The sequence below is a fragment of the Alligator mississippiensis genome, chromosome 3, assembly GCF_030867095.1.
Source record: "Alligator mississippiensis isolate rAllMis1 chromosome 3, rAllMis1, whole genome shotgun sequence".
NCBI lineage: Eukaryota > Metazoa > Chordata > Crocodylia > Alligatoridae > Alligator > Alligator mississippiensis.
The window spans coordinates 97,421,594-97,438,452 of record NC_081826.1 but is presented as its reverse complement, the minus strand read 5'-3'; the positions used below and the strand labels follow the sequence as shown (position 1 = coordinate 97,438,452).

Here is a 16,859-nt window from a genome sequence, read left to right as displayed (position 1 = left end):
CATGTACCTTTACTATTACTGCTTCTGTTGTTGACCACATATGCCATATATTTAGAAAGATACATTTAATCAATTATTTTTTCCTACTCAGTTCCCCTCTAAACATGTACTTTGCTGCAGCATAATAAACAGGATCAGTACTTTCAAATATACTGCATGCTAGTCAAATCTTTCAACCAAGTTGTCACTGAAATTCTATCATAGTGAAATTTACCTTTATGCTTAAGGCCAGCATTATGACCCACTTAAGATCTCCTTAAGTTATATGTACAGGCTTTTCAAAGATTTAAGCAATGTATAGGCTTTATATTGGCCTTCTGTAGAAGGCTGAATTTTGATTTAAGCATTTAAACTCAAACATGGAAATTGAAGGCACTGTTTATATTTTGTGTGCATCAAGCTGAACTTGGCCACATTTCATAAAGTTTATCTCAAATCACTTCAAATTTTATAATGTTTTGAGTCATGGTCTCTACTACAAAGGATTACTTTCAATGTGACATTAGTACTGTAGAGTAATTTTTTTAACTTTTTATTCTATATAGGCTAGGAGTCTGAGGTGTGAGGATGATGGCCACCCATGGATCTGATTGACTTTGGAACTCTCAAGGTTCAGATATTAAACAAAATAAACATTTAGCATCATAATCCTGATCCTGCCAGCTTTTTGTATGTGAATAAAACAAAATTATTCATGAAAGCAATTATAGAATTGGGACAATAGATACCATTAAATTCAACTTGATTCTAAAGCCATTTGTTTAAATAATCTTAGTATTATGTTACACCAGACAAAAGATGCAGCTCTATGAACAAACAAAAGTTCATAATTATGGGGAAACAAAAGGGTTTTATATTTTATTACTATTCAAATAAATCCATAAAAGTTGCAGAATAACCTTTAAGCACCTCGCATGACAACTTAAGCTAAACTAAAGTAATGATACTGGTTGGCTGATGAGAAATACAGTGAACCATTTCTAACTGGCAACATGAAAATGAATCTGGAACAGTGATTTTTAAAGAAAGGAAGCTAGTAAAAATGTCCAATCTAGTGCTTATTTTTTAATTACTAAATCTAAATATTTTTTTAACAAAAGAGACAGTAACAAATTGATAACTGGCACTAGAATTAAATTAGGCTATAAGTAGGTGAATTCATGTTTGCAAATATTATCTGTTTCATAGAGGCTGACTCCTTTGTTTTCGCTCTAAGGCCAACCTCATAGAGGGGTTTTATATGGAATAGGGTCATAGGCTGTTCTCTTTTTAGCAGTACTTACCTGTGGGAGGGAAACTTCTCTTTCAGAGCAGAAATAATTAACTTTTCCACAAACTGATCAGTTTCAGTAACAAGATCTGCTGCAGATGTTTTTGTAGACACTTGTTTTTCCTCTGTAAGAGCTTTCCTAATAATCTGAAAGAAAAGTACATACACATTTATTTCTGAAATTCCTTCCATAAACACTGAAAAAGTATATTACACAATCAGAGAGAGAGGGAGTTAGCCATGTTACTCAGAAGGTGGGATAGATTTGCACTTTGAAGACTAACTAAATATTTGATCTACCCTGAAAATGTACCCTACCTTCTACCAAAGTACACAAGGTTAATTTTTGTGCTGAAAATAAAGTTAAAGCTCAGTGTGCTCCCGTTAAAGCAAAGGGATCCAGTTTTGGTACTCAATATCCATCCTTTCTCTTCATGAGCTGGGACAAATGTAGAGGTAATGAGCTCAGTTGTACATCTGTGAAGGACCTTAAATCACTCAGCATCTACAACAACAGGCTGGATGTATCTACACATGCAATTAATGCCCAGAAAGCTTGCTGCACAGTAAGCTTTCCCCAACAGGGTACCTACATGTGCTCCTTTCGGAAGCAAATTTGCTCCCAACAGGAGCAGTTCAGTTCAGGGCTACTCTAGCCCTGGTGTGCCCCCTATAGGATCCAGGGGGAGTTTCAGGCTTCCCTGGCTGGTGGCGGGGGGCACCAGAGTCAGGCTCTGCCTCCCAATCCCATGTCTGATCTGTGGAGCAGGGCACAGGGCTGGGAAAATGTGCCTTCCTGCAGCTGCTGCTTCCCAGCCCTGTGCCCTGATCAGCAGATCAAGACAGGGGGTTGGGAAAGAGTCCCCTCCCCTGCAACTCTTTCCCAGACCCCTGCCCTGGTCAGTCAGTGGGGCAGCTAGCAGCAAGCCCCTGACTAAGCTGCAGAGGAAGGAAGAGCTTCCAAGTCCCAGCTCTGCTTCTGTGGGGAGCCAAGAGCCCCACGGCACTGTGATGGGAGAGGGAAGGCAAAGAGGAACCTGGTCCCCACGCTGATCAGCTCCCAACTCCTTGGGGGAGCTGACAGCTGAGCAGTGCCAGGACTGGGCCCCCTGCTGGTGTGGCTGACCAATCTACTGTGCAATAAAGCATTTTGTGTAGACACACCAGCTGTGTGGGAAAGGTACTGACAAGCTCTGGAGGGGGATAGAGCCACCATGATAAAAGCTGAACAACAGCTTGTGCAGCATCTGGATAAATTACACAGAAATTTCATGGGAGAAGGAGGCAGGGCTCCAACATCTTAATTTGCCTTCCACTGGGAATTAAAATATTAAAAAGCCCTATAGACAAAAAATAAACCATATTGTTTTGGTTCATAAAAAAGCCTTTTATATCAGACTTAGGCAAAGGCTTTCAAAAATTCCTGTGCAATGTTGGGGTCTTAAATCCATAGGCATAGCCTTATTTTGAAGTGCTAATTATCCAACAGCTCTCAGTTAAATTGGTGGCAAGTTATAGGTGCTCAGCAAGCAGAAAAATCAGATAATTATTCAAGTGCCTAAATATGGACCTAGGAATCTAACTCTGAGCATCTTTTTTTAAACCTGGGCCTTCTGTTTTAAAAAACTTTACAGCTGTACTAAACTAAGCCAAATCCAATACAGAAATATGAAGCATCATATGAATTAAAACATCTTCCTACCTCCACCTCTCTCTTTCTACTTGTTACTGAGATGCAAAATAGAAAATGAGATGGGGTGAGAGTAGAGAAACAACTGATTAATTTTTAACCAATAAAAATGATAAACTATTTAAGATAAAAGGAAGTCAAAACAGTCAATAAGAGCAACAAATGCTACTGCTAGATTTGTACATAACTATACTAAATTAAAAAAACAAACAGTATTACACTGCTAATACTTGCTATGTTTTCTTTAAATCCTTCAGTCAAAATTGTGTGGCACCAAAGTATTTTAAACTTACCAAAAGAGAAGCCTTTTCTTTTTGAACAAAACTTTTCTAATGTACTACACCTGGGACTAGAAACCAAGAACTCCCAAATTCCAATGTCATTTCTTTCACTTGTCTGTCATAAACCAAAATATTATAGTTGAAGTGTTTCATGTCTGCTAACTACTACACTGAGCAGCCTGACATATGATCTGGACAGCAGACTTTTGTGAGGCCTCAGAAAAGTCCCATGACCTCTCTGTCTCAGTATCATCAGCAATAAAATATGAGTTATATTTCCGTATTTAGCTCACAGAGGAACCTCAAAGATAAGTATTTTATATTTGAATATGCTATATAAACATCTTTCTAGTAGTATGTAGCAAAATATTTACTGCACCAACCTCTTTAATTTCCTTATGTCTGGCCCCATTTCTCCTGGCAATATTATCATAGATTCATAGAAATGTAGAACTGATGGGGATCTAAAGAGATAGGTCATCTGACCCACCGCCTAGTTTCAGATAGGACCAAGAATGCTGACCCCCGCCTCCCCTCCATGGAAGTGTGTCTAATCTGTTTTTAAAATCCTCAGTATGTAATCTGTTACAACATCCTCTGAGTTAGAAAGTTTTCCCTAATATTTACCTTCAGTTTCCATTACTGCAAACTAAGCTAGACAAAATACTTTAGTTGGGGCACCAACAATGCCAACAAGTATGGCAGAATAATTACCTTCTGTAACTTGCATATAATACTCCTGTTAATGCACCCTAGAAAAACTGCCTTTTTTCATTGTTGACTCACCTTGGTGCCATTTGCAAATTGTATATGGGTTCCCTCTTCCATCATCCAAGCCATTAATGAAAATATTGAAGTACTTATTGGACTCAGGACAGCCCCCTGCAGGACCCTATCTGAAATGTCCTGCCACTTGACAGTGAACTGTTGATAACTATTTTGGATTCTCAATCAGTTGCACACTCACCTGATAGAAATTGCAGCTACAGCATAATTTCCTCATTTGCTTTTGAGAACCTCAGGTATGACTGTCAGAAGCCTAACTAAAAGCAAGATACTGTATACTTCTTAACCTGGAGGCATACATCTAATACTCACCACCCCTTCATCCAAAAGGCATGTGATTCATGTTTTCACCCCCAACAATGTTAACATTGCATAGCACTCTGCAACAGCTTTGAAAGAATTTTGAGGCATCCCAGAGTACCATAGCACTCTGGTGGAGAATCACTAGTCTCAGTGTTTGCAGGTTTGGGACCTACTTTTATTGTGTGTTCTCAAAGCATTTACACCAATTAATTGTTATTGGTTTGTACCCAGTTCTGAAACATTTCTTCCCCCTACCCCTTTGACAACGGCCTAAATTGTGACTTTAGGTACAACTCTGAACAAGGGATGGTGTATACATCACTCCACCCTGGAAGGTGTTCTGATTTAGAAACATCTCTGACCAACAATGCTTTTTCTGCTTCTTCTTGCTCCAAGCATATATGCCAGCCACAACTTACTAATGTCAAGCCTTTCCTATATGAACAGGCCCAAGGTCTAGGTAGGCTATATAAAGGCCTAAATGACGTGCATTCTTATTGACTCCTACTTGTCTTCTGGCATTAAATCCAGCTTTTTATTCATCATCAATTAAGTTTACTGAGTATTTCACACTGGACAAGATTTTGATGCCCCTCTACTTATGCCTTATATTATGAGCACATCTACCGAAGTCAGTGGTTCAACTTGTAGAGTAAGGTGCTTCTGCATGTGAGTGAAAGTTTTAGACTCTGGCCCTGTAGTAACAGCAAGTGGAAAAAAGTACAGAGTATATACCCTACAATCTGATTATGTTTGTCTTCTTACAAAACACTTGAGATAAGTTTTATAGTCACTTGCTGTAATTGGCTAGCCTGCCAAATTAGGTGTGGAGTTATATAAAAGGTTCCCTCAAGAGCTATAACAATAGATAAGCAGAAACTATTCCCTTATCAAGTAAATCTATACTGAATCTAGAAAACAGATATTGTATTTTGGCTGTAAAAGTAGTATCTAACCTTCATTATCAGATTAGAGTTTGTCCATAGATTAACTAAATTGATTTTTATATGAAAGAACTGTCATATCAAGTAGTTGATTTAAGAGAATCAGTGGCCATTTAGAACACCTCCTCACACAACGAAGAGCTAGATTGTACATACAACTTGTGTAAAAACGCAAGGAACACACCCCAGTACACTGGGAGGTTCAAGGTATTCCAGATGATATAGGAAGGAGGCAAGGTATGGTATGATATCCCCATACCGGCTGGTATGGTACAGCAAGCTGCGGAGAGGGATGTTGCATAGTGTGCACTTGTCCTGTACACATTGGAGACTCTTCCAACTAGCAGCTTGGCTCTTGAATATCACCATCATGCCACAATCAAGCCCAAAATATTGAGTGGTTGGAAATGTATGTCATTCCTCAAAATAATCTTGGGAATAAGCAGTTTTTCCCCTAAAATCAGTCCGCTTATATTTGAATTTAAAAGATCCTAAAAGCATCCCAAAAAGATCAAACATAGGATGAAATTCCTAGCCAGTGGAAATTTTACCATTAACTTTTAATAAAGCCAGGATATTACACATATTTTTTTTTCTCTGGCTGAATTCTCCTTTTCCAGTTTCAAAATCATGTAAATATTAACATACTAGCTTGAATGTCCTCTCAGATGCTCATCTCTTGTTTTTATACTGGTGTAAAGCAGTGAAGTCTCTCCAAATGTACACAATTTAAATGACGGTAGGATTGGGCCCAAATTGTTCAGTACTGTTGGGATATAAAGTATGTATTCAGCCTAACCTCACTTGCTTTACTTATGTAAAAAGTCACACTGAAGTTAGCAGCTATATTCACAAAAGTAAGACAAGCTGGATTTGGTAACAGGATACTGAACAGAAGATTTGAGAAAGTCCTTACTAAATCTACAATGAGAGCAGTTTGGGTAGGGACTTCAGCCCAGACCAGTTATGCACAGAGATTGACCAATTAGAAAAACTTAGTCCAAACTCTCTCACTCCCTCCCAAAGTATCTGGATGCAAACTGTACTGCTCAGGCCCACATACTTACAGACCAAAACAATGGACTCAAGAGACACAAGACTTGGAGCAGTCTACATTCCTACATCAGACAGCATCAGTAATGACCCATATTTATATAACTATTTTCTTATCAGACTTCTAAGCTTAGGAAAACTATTTCTAAACATAGGGCGCGTCTATGAATTGCTGTATGACAATGTTGCTATGGCACCGTACTTTAGTACTTCCTTTTGGTATCGTACTTCCCTTTGGAAATACTAAAGCATGGCACAGTGTGGGCAGTTACTGCACTGTGTGTGTGGCACACAGTTAAATTTCGCCACAGTGCACTATATGGCAATGTAGCATGTTGCTATAGGGCTGGGTGTAGATGCGCTCATAAATGAATAACTTTTGGAAGAAGGATATATTTGTCTTATAAAGGACCTTATGGAGCCTGATGCATTTCATCTATTATTTTTATCCTCAGTGTTTTTCACATACATACGCTGTCTCTCTCAGAGGAGGACTAGGAAGATGTAGTTTTTATTCACTTTTCCCAGAGATGAAAAAAAGAGTGGTTAGCTTTTTGCTGGATACAACCACCTAAATATTCACAGCTTCTAACCTTCTTAGCCTGTTAGACAAGAGAAATCAACACAAGTATATCCCTGAGCCATCTGTGAAGTTAAACTAGAAATGTAGCTAAACTAGACATTTTCCCTATGAACTTTAAGAATGTATTCCAAAAATCAAATTTTGACATTACAAAATTATCTTATTGTGATAGCAGAAGCTCATTAAGCTGGATTTAACCTAGCTTCAGTTTTATCATTATTATGAAGTATATCTATGCTAAAGGGTAAGACTGCACACAATATTTGTATTCATGTTTTGATTTGCCTAACTTGTTTCAGTATTAGTAGAATATGGGCAGCCTTCTTAATATCTTAGTCCCTGCTTTTAAGTCTCACTCCCTACTTTTGATAATCCATTTCTTATCTTAATAAAACATGCTCTCCCTCTGTTTTTTTGGCCATTCAGGCTAATAATATAGACTTAGGAAAAAGCAGAGGCCCTCGGTTCAAGACAGTCCTGTAGCCTTTTCTAAAAGTATAGGAGTACAACATAATTCCAGATGGGCCCTGTATCACTTACCTGGCCCATAGGGCCAGAAGTTTGAGCAGCACTAATCTAGGACCTCAGAGTAGACATTTAATTTTCTATTAAATGCACAAAGCAATCTGCCAGCCCCCTCATCTGTAAAGCAAAGACTTCATCCCATTAAAGCAACAGACATTTTCCCATAGGTTTAAATGGGACTGGGATTTTTTCTTGGACCTTGATTTTTCAGCTTGATCCAGATACTGATCTTAGCCACAACGTAAATTTAGAGTGCATCTACTGCAGCCAATAGACTGACTCCAGATTTACACACACAAGTGAATGGGTTTGTTTGTTTTTTTAAATCTCACTCATTGTGAAGAGATACTGGCACACAAGACATTAACCATAGACAAAAGACTGGTCACACACCACCTTTTTTAGAAAGAAACCCTGCTAACAACATGGAGCTATGGCACACAAAGTTGTGGCTGGGATGATTTAGTTGACTCCTTTCCAACCCTAATTTTCTATGATTCTATACAATGTTTGGAGCATGGATGTTGTGACAGGCACCGTCCTCAGCTCCCCATGAGCACTGTTAACCCAGCAGGCAATACTATCCCTAGGGGAGGTGCCTCTTGTTTTTCATCCTACTGAGAAACACCTATGAAAGCTTCTTTCCTTTGGTAGGGTGAGAGTGACATGGTAGCCGTGATGGTCCAGAAACTCTGTGAGAAGCCACGATTTCTTAGGGCAGTCTTTTATGGGCTCGACTGTATTTGGGGTAGAGTCAGACAAGCCTTCCAGGTTTAGGATGTCTTGCATGGGAAAGCCTGCCTGACTTTCTCACCACTACACAGTTGGTTGAGTAAAAGAGATGGCTTTCAGACTACCTCGCCTCTTGCAGTGTTGCCAACTCTCATGATTTTTGGCATTGTTAAAATCTATGCTTCAGGAATGTGAAAAATGTAGCTCTTTTATTTATTTATACACACACACACACGTATGTATACACATTTGGTATATATACACACGTATATGTACATGTATACATGTATGCACATACGTATACATGTACATACGCACATATGTATACGTGTACATGTATAGACACATATGTATATATGTACATGTGTGTATATACATATACACGTACACATATGTATGTATGTATGTAAATAAATAGATAAATCAATAAACAAATACAAGAAAGGGCAAAGTTTTTCACACTCATGAAGCATAGACTTGAAGAACAATGCCAAAAATCAAGAGAGTTGGCAACACGGCTGAGTCTCCCACCTTGGCTTTGGCCAACTGCTCCGACAGGGTCTTCCAGGGTCCCTGGTGAGCACATATTATGGCATCAGCTCACAGGAGCAGGATGTTGGCTGCTGTGCTGTGGCTGCCCTGCTTGCCCTGGGGCAGGCAGCCTGCGAGGTCTGTGCTGCGTGGGGGCTGCAGGACAGACGTGCAGAGGCCAGACCTGGGCTTGCAGGGGGCGGTGGGGATAGGACTGGTCCTGCTGAGGCAGGCTGCAGGCCCCTTCCAGCCCGCCTGCTCCAAGCCACGACACAGGTGCCCTCTCCCTCCGCAAGTGAAGACAAAAGGCACCCAGGACACAAACCCCGCGGGGGCTGAGCCCAGCACGGCAAGCCGGGGTTGTTACTCTCATGGCACCGTCCACACAGCACTAAACCCCCAAAGGGCGGGCGGGCAGCAACGCTGCGGGGGGAAAGGGGGAGGGCGGTGCAAGAAGCCCGGCCAGGCGGGGCAGCCCGGGGGCGCTGCTGCTGCCGGGCGGGGTGCCGCGGGGGGCTTTGCTCTTTGCAGCCCCGGCTGCTGCAAGTTTTGGAGGGACAGGGACCCCCCGCCGCCCCGCCCCACTTGCTCCCGTGCCCGGGCTCTGACCTGTCCCGCCTGCAGCGCCAGCTGCACGGCCAGCTCGGCGCACTCCCGCCACGGGTCCGCCGCCGCCGCCCCGCCGGGCTGCATGCTCGCCTGGGCGCTGCACCGCCACTGCCACTGCCGCCGCCGCCTCTCTCCTCCTCTTCCCCCTCGCGCTAGCGCCGCCTCCCCGAGCCCGCCGGGGGGCCCTTCGAGGGCTTGGCTGTGCCCCGCTCGCCCGCCTCTCCCTGCCCCGCTCGGCTCACGGCCTGCCCGGCCCCACACCCGCGGCTCGAGCTGCCTCCCAAACAGCCGCACCCTTGCCGTGACATCGCAGGGGTGGCAGCACCTCGCCCCTAGCCCTCTTGTGGGCCCCGCCTCCCCCTTGTCTTGGGCGGGCTGCGGGACTCGGCTCTTTCCTCAGGCTTCGCGGCGGGCTGTGACTTGGGCCCCGCAGCCCCCTCCAGGGAAAGCCCTTGGAAACCGCTCTCCACACGTTCAAGCACTAACTTAGAGCTGGCTGGCTCTTTTCATGGCGGGGCAGTCCTTTTTATGGGGTGCTGAGCGCTTCGCGCCCCTGGCCAGTCCACATTTATTGCACGCTTCGCCCATTGCACGACAGTTACTTGCATGGGTGGCTGGTCTTACTTTGTACGTGTGGCAGGCCTACGTTTCTTGTGCACTTCAGTTAGTTGTGTGATAATTACTTTGCGCGTGTGGCAGGTCTACATCTATTGCCCGCTTCAGCAGCTAGTTGTGTGTTGACTTTGTACCTGTGGCCAGTCTTACTTTGTATTTGTGGTGGGTTTACATTTCTTCTGCGCGTCACAGTCATGTGATAATTACTTTGCACGTGTGGCAGGTCTACATTTATTGCGCACTTCAGCAGTTAGTTATGTGATGATTACTTTGCACTTGAGGCCAGTCTTACTTTGCACTTGTGGTGGGTCTACACTTATTGTGCGCATCACAGTTAGTTGTGTGATAATTACTTTGCACTTGCGGCTGGTTTTACTTTGCACATATGGCCAGCGTAGATTTATTGCACAGGTCACCAATTAATTGTGTAATATATGTAATGTGTAGCAGGGGCTCTCGGGGTAGTGACAGGTGATTTCACTACTCTGCAAGATATTTTTCAGTGCCTTTTCAATGCTTGTCCACTAAGAACCTTATTGGAGAAACGCTTTCTACGTCGGGGTGGGCAAAATGCGACCCAGAGTCTGGATGTGGCCCACCAGGCCATTCTATCCGGCCCATGGGATCCCTAGAAATTTTAGAAAATTAATATTAATCTGCCCTGGGCTGCCTATCATGTGGCCCTTGATGGCTTGCTGAAATTCAGTAAGCAGCTCTCTGCCCAAAATAATTGCCCACCCTGTTTCAACTAGTACTTCTAATAGTAATTCTAATTAGTACACATTTAAACGTCATAGTAAGACCTCAATACATTTATTAGAATCAGTACATTATTTAGTATGCACATAGTTTCTGAAATAGGTTTAGTGGGATTGCTACTGTACTTTAGCCACAAAGTTATTGAAAACTATTTTACTGTGGTTTAGCCATCTCTCCCTCTCAAGACTTTAGCTGCCCTAGGCTAACTGGAGAAGGTATGCAACTTGCACAATGAATACTCCCTAACATTTTGCTGCAGTAGGCAGCTGAATATTCTGCCCATATGGTTGAGCTATTCTTTAAAGATACTGTATACACTATATAATCCTTAATGTGGAGGGCTAATATTTGCAAATGGGACAGAGACAAAAGGACAAAAACTGCCAAATGAATGATTGCTAATCATTGTTTTAGCCATGCTAGGCTATAACATCAATTAGTAGTAACCATCCTACTGAAGAATAGGACAAGTAGAATGTGTAACAACTAAACAGAAAATAGCGCACTCATCGCATCCAGGAATTTTTTTTTGGTCATTTCAGAATTCAGATATACGTGTATTTGACGTGAGTATTCATGCCTACCTAGATTTCTCTCAGTTGTCACTGCTGTACATTATAGTCATTTGCTTTTATTCAGTGACAAGAGGAACAGAATTCAAAACTTACCATTTCAATAACTCAGGACTCTACCACATAAATGAAACAGACAAAATCAGTGTAAGAATAAGGACACACATGAACAGTTTGAATCCCATCAGAAGACAGTGGCATGCCTGTGTGGGGATGTGCACACATACACATGAACACACACAACCTACTCCAAGTACACAATACTGAAACGCTGAGTGAGAAGAACCAGTACAATGTCTTGGGTTTTTTCACCTTTAACCTTTCCAAATTATTTCTTTGGGGGCATTCTTTTTAATAGGCTCAGGAAAAGAAAGCTGAATGGTTGAATGAACACAGAGTATGACCTATCCTGATATCTTCTTGGAAGAGGGTTTAAACACATCTGATGTGTGAAAATGGTCGTTGTCATTCTGTACTTTTTCTGTGGATAAATTTTTTTGACTATCAATTTGATGATGTTTCAATATTGATTATTTTCAGCACCTACTTGTGCAGGCCGGGGGCGAGCCGGGCCCGTCTTTGCGCACGCGGGCTGTGGCCAGCAGCCCGGGCACGCGGGGCCAGAGGAGACCGGGGGCGAGCTAGAATTAGTCACGGAAGCGTAATGGTTGATTCAAAGATTATTTACTTACACCCAAGATGGTCACGGTGTAGGCTGGACGGTTTCCAGGTGCAGCTCCGCTTAAATCCTCGTTGGAGGACTACGACAAATTCGTTCTAGCCCCGGAGTTGTTAAAGCTCCGCGGGTTCGGTAATTTCTCTCCCACGGAGTTGTCGAAGCTCCGTGGGTTCGGTTCGGTTCTCTTGCCCCGGAGTTGTTAAAGCTCCACGGGTTCCTATCTTTAATATGCAGGAAGGGATACATCTAGGAATTTATCGGCGACGGGGAGAGGCTAGAGGCTGTTCAGGCCTCTGTTGCCTTTTAAGAAATGCGTTGGGTCTGTTAGGATCCGTAGTGGTTAGAGATCTTCGTGCTCTCCCTCTCGAACTCCAGTTGCTCTCTCTCCAACTGATTTCTCTCCAACTTGGGCGGAAGCCACCCAAGCCCTTTATACGGCTAGCAAGCCAATCACTAGCCGTTACGTGTGCATGTATTAGAATCGGCCAATAATGTGGCACGAATCTTCATACAAATGGCAGGAACTCCTTGCACCGTGCATTTCTTGGATGCAAAAGAAATGCACCATGCAAAGAAAGCTTCAAATTTGGTGGGAATACTCCATTGCACCGGGGTTCTCCTCTGCAGCAGAAAACTCCACCGTGCAAAGAAGCTGCAATTTAGCGGGAAAAATAATTTAGCGGTGCCGAAGCACACACAAACAAAAAATCACAACTTTGGGTTGTGACATCCCCCCTTGCTGAGAGCATAGCTAAATTATGCTATACACTCATCATTCTAGAACTTTGTCGTGAGTCGTCAAATGAACAGATAAGCAAACAAACAAATAAACAAACATAAAATTTGCTGTCCTGGAATTGAGTTACATAATAATCAAGAAACAATAATCAACATAAATACATAATCTGATTCATAACAAAACTGTACAATCAGGGCTTCAGTGGGCGTCATGGCGAAGTCACGCGTCAGGCCTTCACTTCTCGGTGATGTTATCCTTCTCAGGGCTTTTCTTCACCACGCACTCTGAATTCCAGATCTGTAAACAGAAAACTCTTAAAAAAAAATGGATTAATGATCTTATTCAACAGATTTACACAATTTTTATGGTTCATATTCTCAATTGGATGAAATTGTTGAGGATCCATCATCTGGCTCTTCTAAATAACGAAAACCTAACTCATAAGCCAATTGCCATTGGCCTGCGTCTCCTAAAATCCGAAGCTGCTGCTTGTTAAGTCCGGAACGCTGCAGGAGAAATCCAAACATGTATCGCTCCTCTAGGGTTCTCAGTGGCAGTGGTGGAAGATTGGATTCACAACATGTGGTGCCTTGAAGTCCAGTCGGGTGTCGACAGTCCCGATCAAGAGATAATCTTGGCTCCATCAGGATACGCAGTCGTGACAACTGACAAAGAAGATTGCTTACAGGTTGGTTCATCATTGGAATGAGCAGAATTCGGAGGACTACGATGTTTTTTTGCCCATAAATCTCGAGGCAACTGTCTAAGCTGTGAACGGTTACTGGAACGGTTCCAGGATCTCGTAGATGACGGTGAGGCCATGGTCTTATTCACTGGAGTGATGTCAGTCCCAGCGCACATGCTCTGGGGTTCCAGGCACAGTACAAGACTCCGATGATTGCTAGCATGAGATGCTCCGCGCCGGTGTATTCTGGTCATCCTTCATGCCATACATGGGCTTTCTGATTAATCAGTCCTGCAACAAGCGCTGGCAGTGGAATAGGCCAGTGAACGTTGACTGTTATCCTGTCGATGTCAGTGACATGTCCTCTACTCCACGAAGCTTGTCTGACTAGGAAGCTTGCTTCTTCCTGGTTCAGCAGGTCGGATCCAAGTTCCATGACCAAACATCCTAACCATACAGCTAGAGTCTCTTCAGGCTGGATTCTTGATGCTCTACACAAATCCTGCAACTCAGCTCTGGTGCGAGCATAGTAGGCAATAGCAATTCGATTAGTCGTTGTAGGGAAAGCTGCTCTTTCGGGAGTTGATGTTGTTATAGGCTGAACTGCTGCCGCGGGAGTTACTGCTGCTGTTGTTGCTTCATGCACTCCTCTGCTTGACTCTCTCCTTCGTCGGCAGGAAGGCGTGGTCAGTAGAGGCGTAGCTGCGTCGCTAGGCAGGGTTGCCGGTGACGACGCTGCATCGATGGGCGGAGTCGATGACCGAACTCTCGCGGGTTCTTCCAAAGCTCCACCCTTCTTTTCCGGTTCTTCCACACGGTCTCCCTCTTGCTCGGCGCCATCTTGGACTGGCGTTTCAGGCTCCTTTCTCTCAGCCGCTTCTTTGACCGCTTGGATCGCCATCTGCAGCTGGGCTTTCAAACTTAAATTCTTGTGCATTAGATTCATTACAGTACGAAAAGTTGCACTGCATTCTCCCCCCTTGTCGTACCACAGGGACACCCTCTCATCTGCGGCTCGTTCCTCCGCTTCCAGGTCTTCGCGGAGCTCAGATGGTAGCTTGCGACTCCTTAATCTAGCCACCATGAGGAGAGGGAACCAGCCGATTGGCTCCGGTTCTTCACTCTCCCGAGCATATCATAGGCATCGGGCACACTCCTGGGTGAAAGTCGGGTTCACTTCGCCCACTGGGTTGGGTCCGGTGAGGGACACAGTATCGAGGGGCCTGAACAGGACCCGCTCGTCTCTCATTATACACCCGAACGCTGCGGGGAGCAAATACACTTCCCTCTCTCTCAGGGCTCCGTCTTCGGAGACTCCCTCTTCTCCCTTTAGCGACAGGCGTCCGCTTACAAATCTTTCACCCGTTCCGCCCGCCTGGTGGTAAGCGATATGCACTTCCAGTTCTTCAAAGCTTTTCACTTGGCGTTGGTTATCGCGCCAAGGGCAGTTCTTAACCAATTCTAGCTCTAACGTGTCTCCTCCTGATCCCATCCTCGTCGCCATGTGCGGGCCGGGGGCAAGCCGGGCCCGTCTTTGCACACGCAGGCTGTGGCCAGCAGCCCGGGCACGCGGGGCCGGAGGAGACCGGGGGCGAGCTAGAATTAGTCACGGAGGTGTAATGGTTGATTTAAAGATTATTTACTTACACCCAAGATGGTCGCGGTGTAGGCTGGACGGTTTCCAGGTGCAGCTCCGCTTAAATCCTCGTTGGAGGACTACGACAAATTCGTTCTAGCCCCGGAGTTGTTAAAGCTCCGCGGATTCGGTCATTTCTCTCCCACAGAGTTGTCGAAGCTCCGTGGGTTCGGTTCGGTTCTCTTGCCCCGGCGTTGTTAAAGCTCCGCGGGTTCCTATCTTTAATATGCAGGAAGGGATACATCTAGGAATTTATCGGCAACGGGGAGAGGCTAGAGGCTGTTCAGGCCTCTGTTGCCTTTTAAGAAATGCGTTGGGTCCGTAAGGATCCGTAGTGGTTAGAGATCTTCATGCTCTCCCTCTCGAACTCCAGTTGCTCTCTCTCCAACTGATTTCTCTCCAACTTGGGTGGAAGCCACCCAAGCTCTTTATACGGCTAGCAAGCCGATCGCTAGCCGTTATGTGTGCATGTATTAGAATCGGCCAATAATGTGGCACGAATCTTCATACAAATGGCGGGAACTCCTTGCACCGTGCATTTCTTGGATGCAAAAGAAATGCACCATGCAAAGAAAGCTTCAAATTTGGCGGGAATACTCCGTTGCACTGGGGTTCTCCTCTGCAGCAGAAAACTCCACCGTGCAAAGAAGCTGCAATTTAGCGGGAAAAATAATTTAGCAGTGCCGAAGCACACACAAACAAAAAATCACAACTTTGGGTTGTGACGCTACTTACCTGCAAGTTCATGGAAGTTTTGCGACTGATTTTATTGGGAGTAGGATAAAGTTTTATTTCAGATATCCCTGTAGGTTCACTATGAACAATATACTGTGGGAGTACTAGGTCTTGCTTTATTTAAAAGTGGAAAAGTACTGCTACAATGTATACAAAATACATTTGATTATGCCAACTGCAAAAACCTGGGACAACATCCTATTTCATTTTACATGCCCAGCCAAGAGTTACCCAGCCAGCAAAAATCAATTTTTGGCACTTAGGCATAGTTTGGGATCCTATTCAATGTGTAGTGTGGACATGTCAGTGTCTAAAAGGTTACTAAGGACTTATGTTAGGCTGTGCACATATACACCTCCATACACACATACTTGAGTATAAGTCCTGACACTGTGTTCTTCTAAGAACAGGAAGGGGAGAGGAACATTCTTATGTTCTAGCTTACAGCTGAGTGGTTCGGGTATGTGCTCAGGAAGTGGAAGACACATCTTACCCAGAGTGTGTTTGAACCTGCATCTCTCTGACTTCATAGCACAGTGCTAGAACCACCACATCATGCACCATGCATTATCCAAGAGCCATTGCACCTTACATTTGCTAGTCAATGGGGCTAAAAAAAGCTTGAGCCTGAATTGATTCAGTCTTTGCAGGTTAGTCTAACCCAGGGGTGGGCAATTATTTTGGGCAGAGGGATGCTTACTGAGTTTCGGAAAGCCATCTAGGGCCGCATGACAGGCAGCCTAGGGCAGATTAATATTAATTTTCTACATTTTTTTAAGGGCCCCATGGGCTAGATAGAATGGCCTGCCAGGCCGCATCTGGCCCCTGGGCTGCATCTTGCCCACCCCGGTCTAGCCTGTGGAGCAGAGACCCCTGCCCAGCCCAGAGACCATGCCAGGGGACTCTGATTTAACTTAAACCAGCAAGGGGTCTGGGGCAGACATTGCATAAACTGGTTTGAGCCAAATCAGTTAAGTCTGATACTACATTCAACTAGTTTATCTCAAACCAGTTTCAGCCATTTTCAAACTGGTGTATGTGCATGGAACATCTGTTTTGTTACAGGTTTAAACCATTTTGTGATCACTTAAACCAGATAATGTGTAATGCCTGTCCCTAGCCTGGTTTAACT

The 16,859-nt window shown here is 44.0% G+C and overlaps 1 protein-coding gene across 2 annotated transcripts in view; it reads right to left on the bottom strand.

The window, feature by feature from the left end:
• IMPA2 (inositol monophosphatase 2) overlaps positions 1 to 9,546 on the bottom strand; it is a 33,720-nt gene extending 24,174 nt beyond the window's left edge. The window contains exons 1-2 of one of the 2 annotated variants that reach the window (XR_009460774.1): positions 9,308 to 9,546; positions 1,284 to 1,417 (exon numbers count right to left, since the gene is read on the bottom strand). Coding sequence is in view for 1 of the 2 variants with exons in the window: in XM_006269742.4 (XP_006269804.1) it covers positions 1,284 to 1,417; positions 9,308 to 9,391 (218 nt within the window). In the remaining variant the exon portion in view is untranslated. The remainder of the gene's footprint in view (positions 1 to 1,283; positions 1,418 to 9,307) is intronic. The other variant, XM_006269742.4, reaches the window with a different exon arrangement.
• Between the last annotated feature and the right edge of the window lie 7,313 nt (positions 9,547 to 16,859).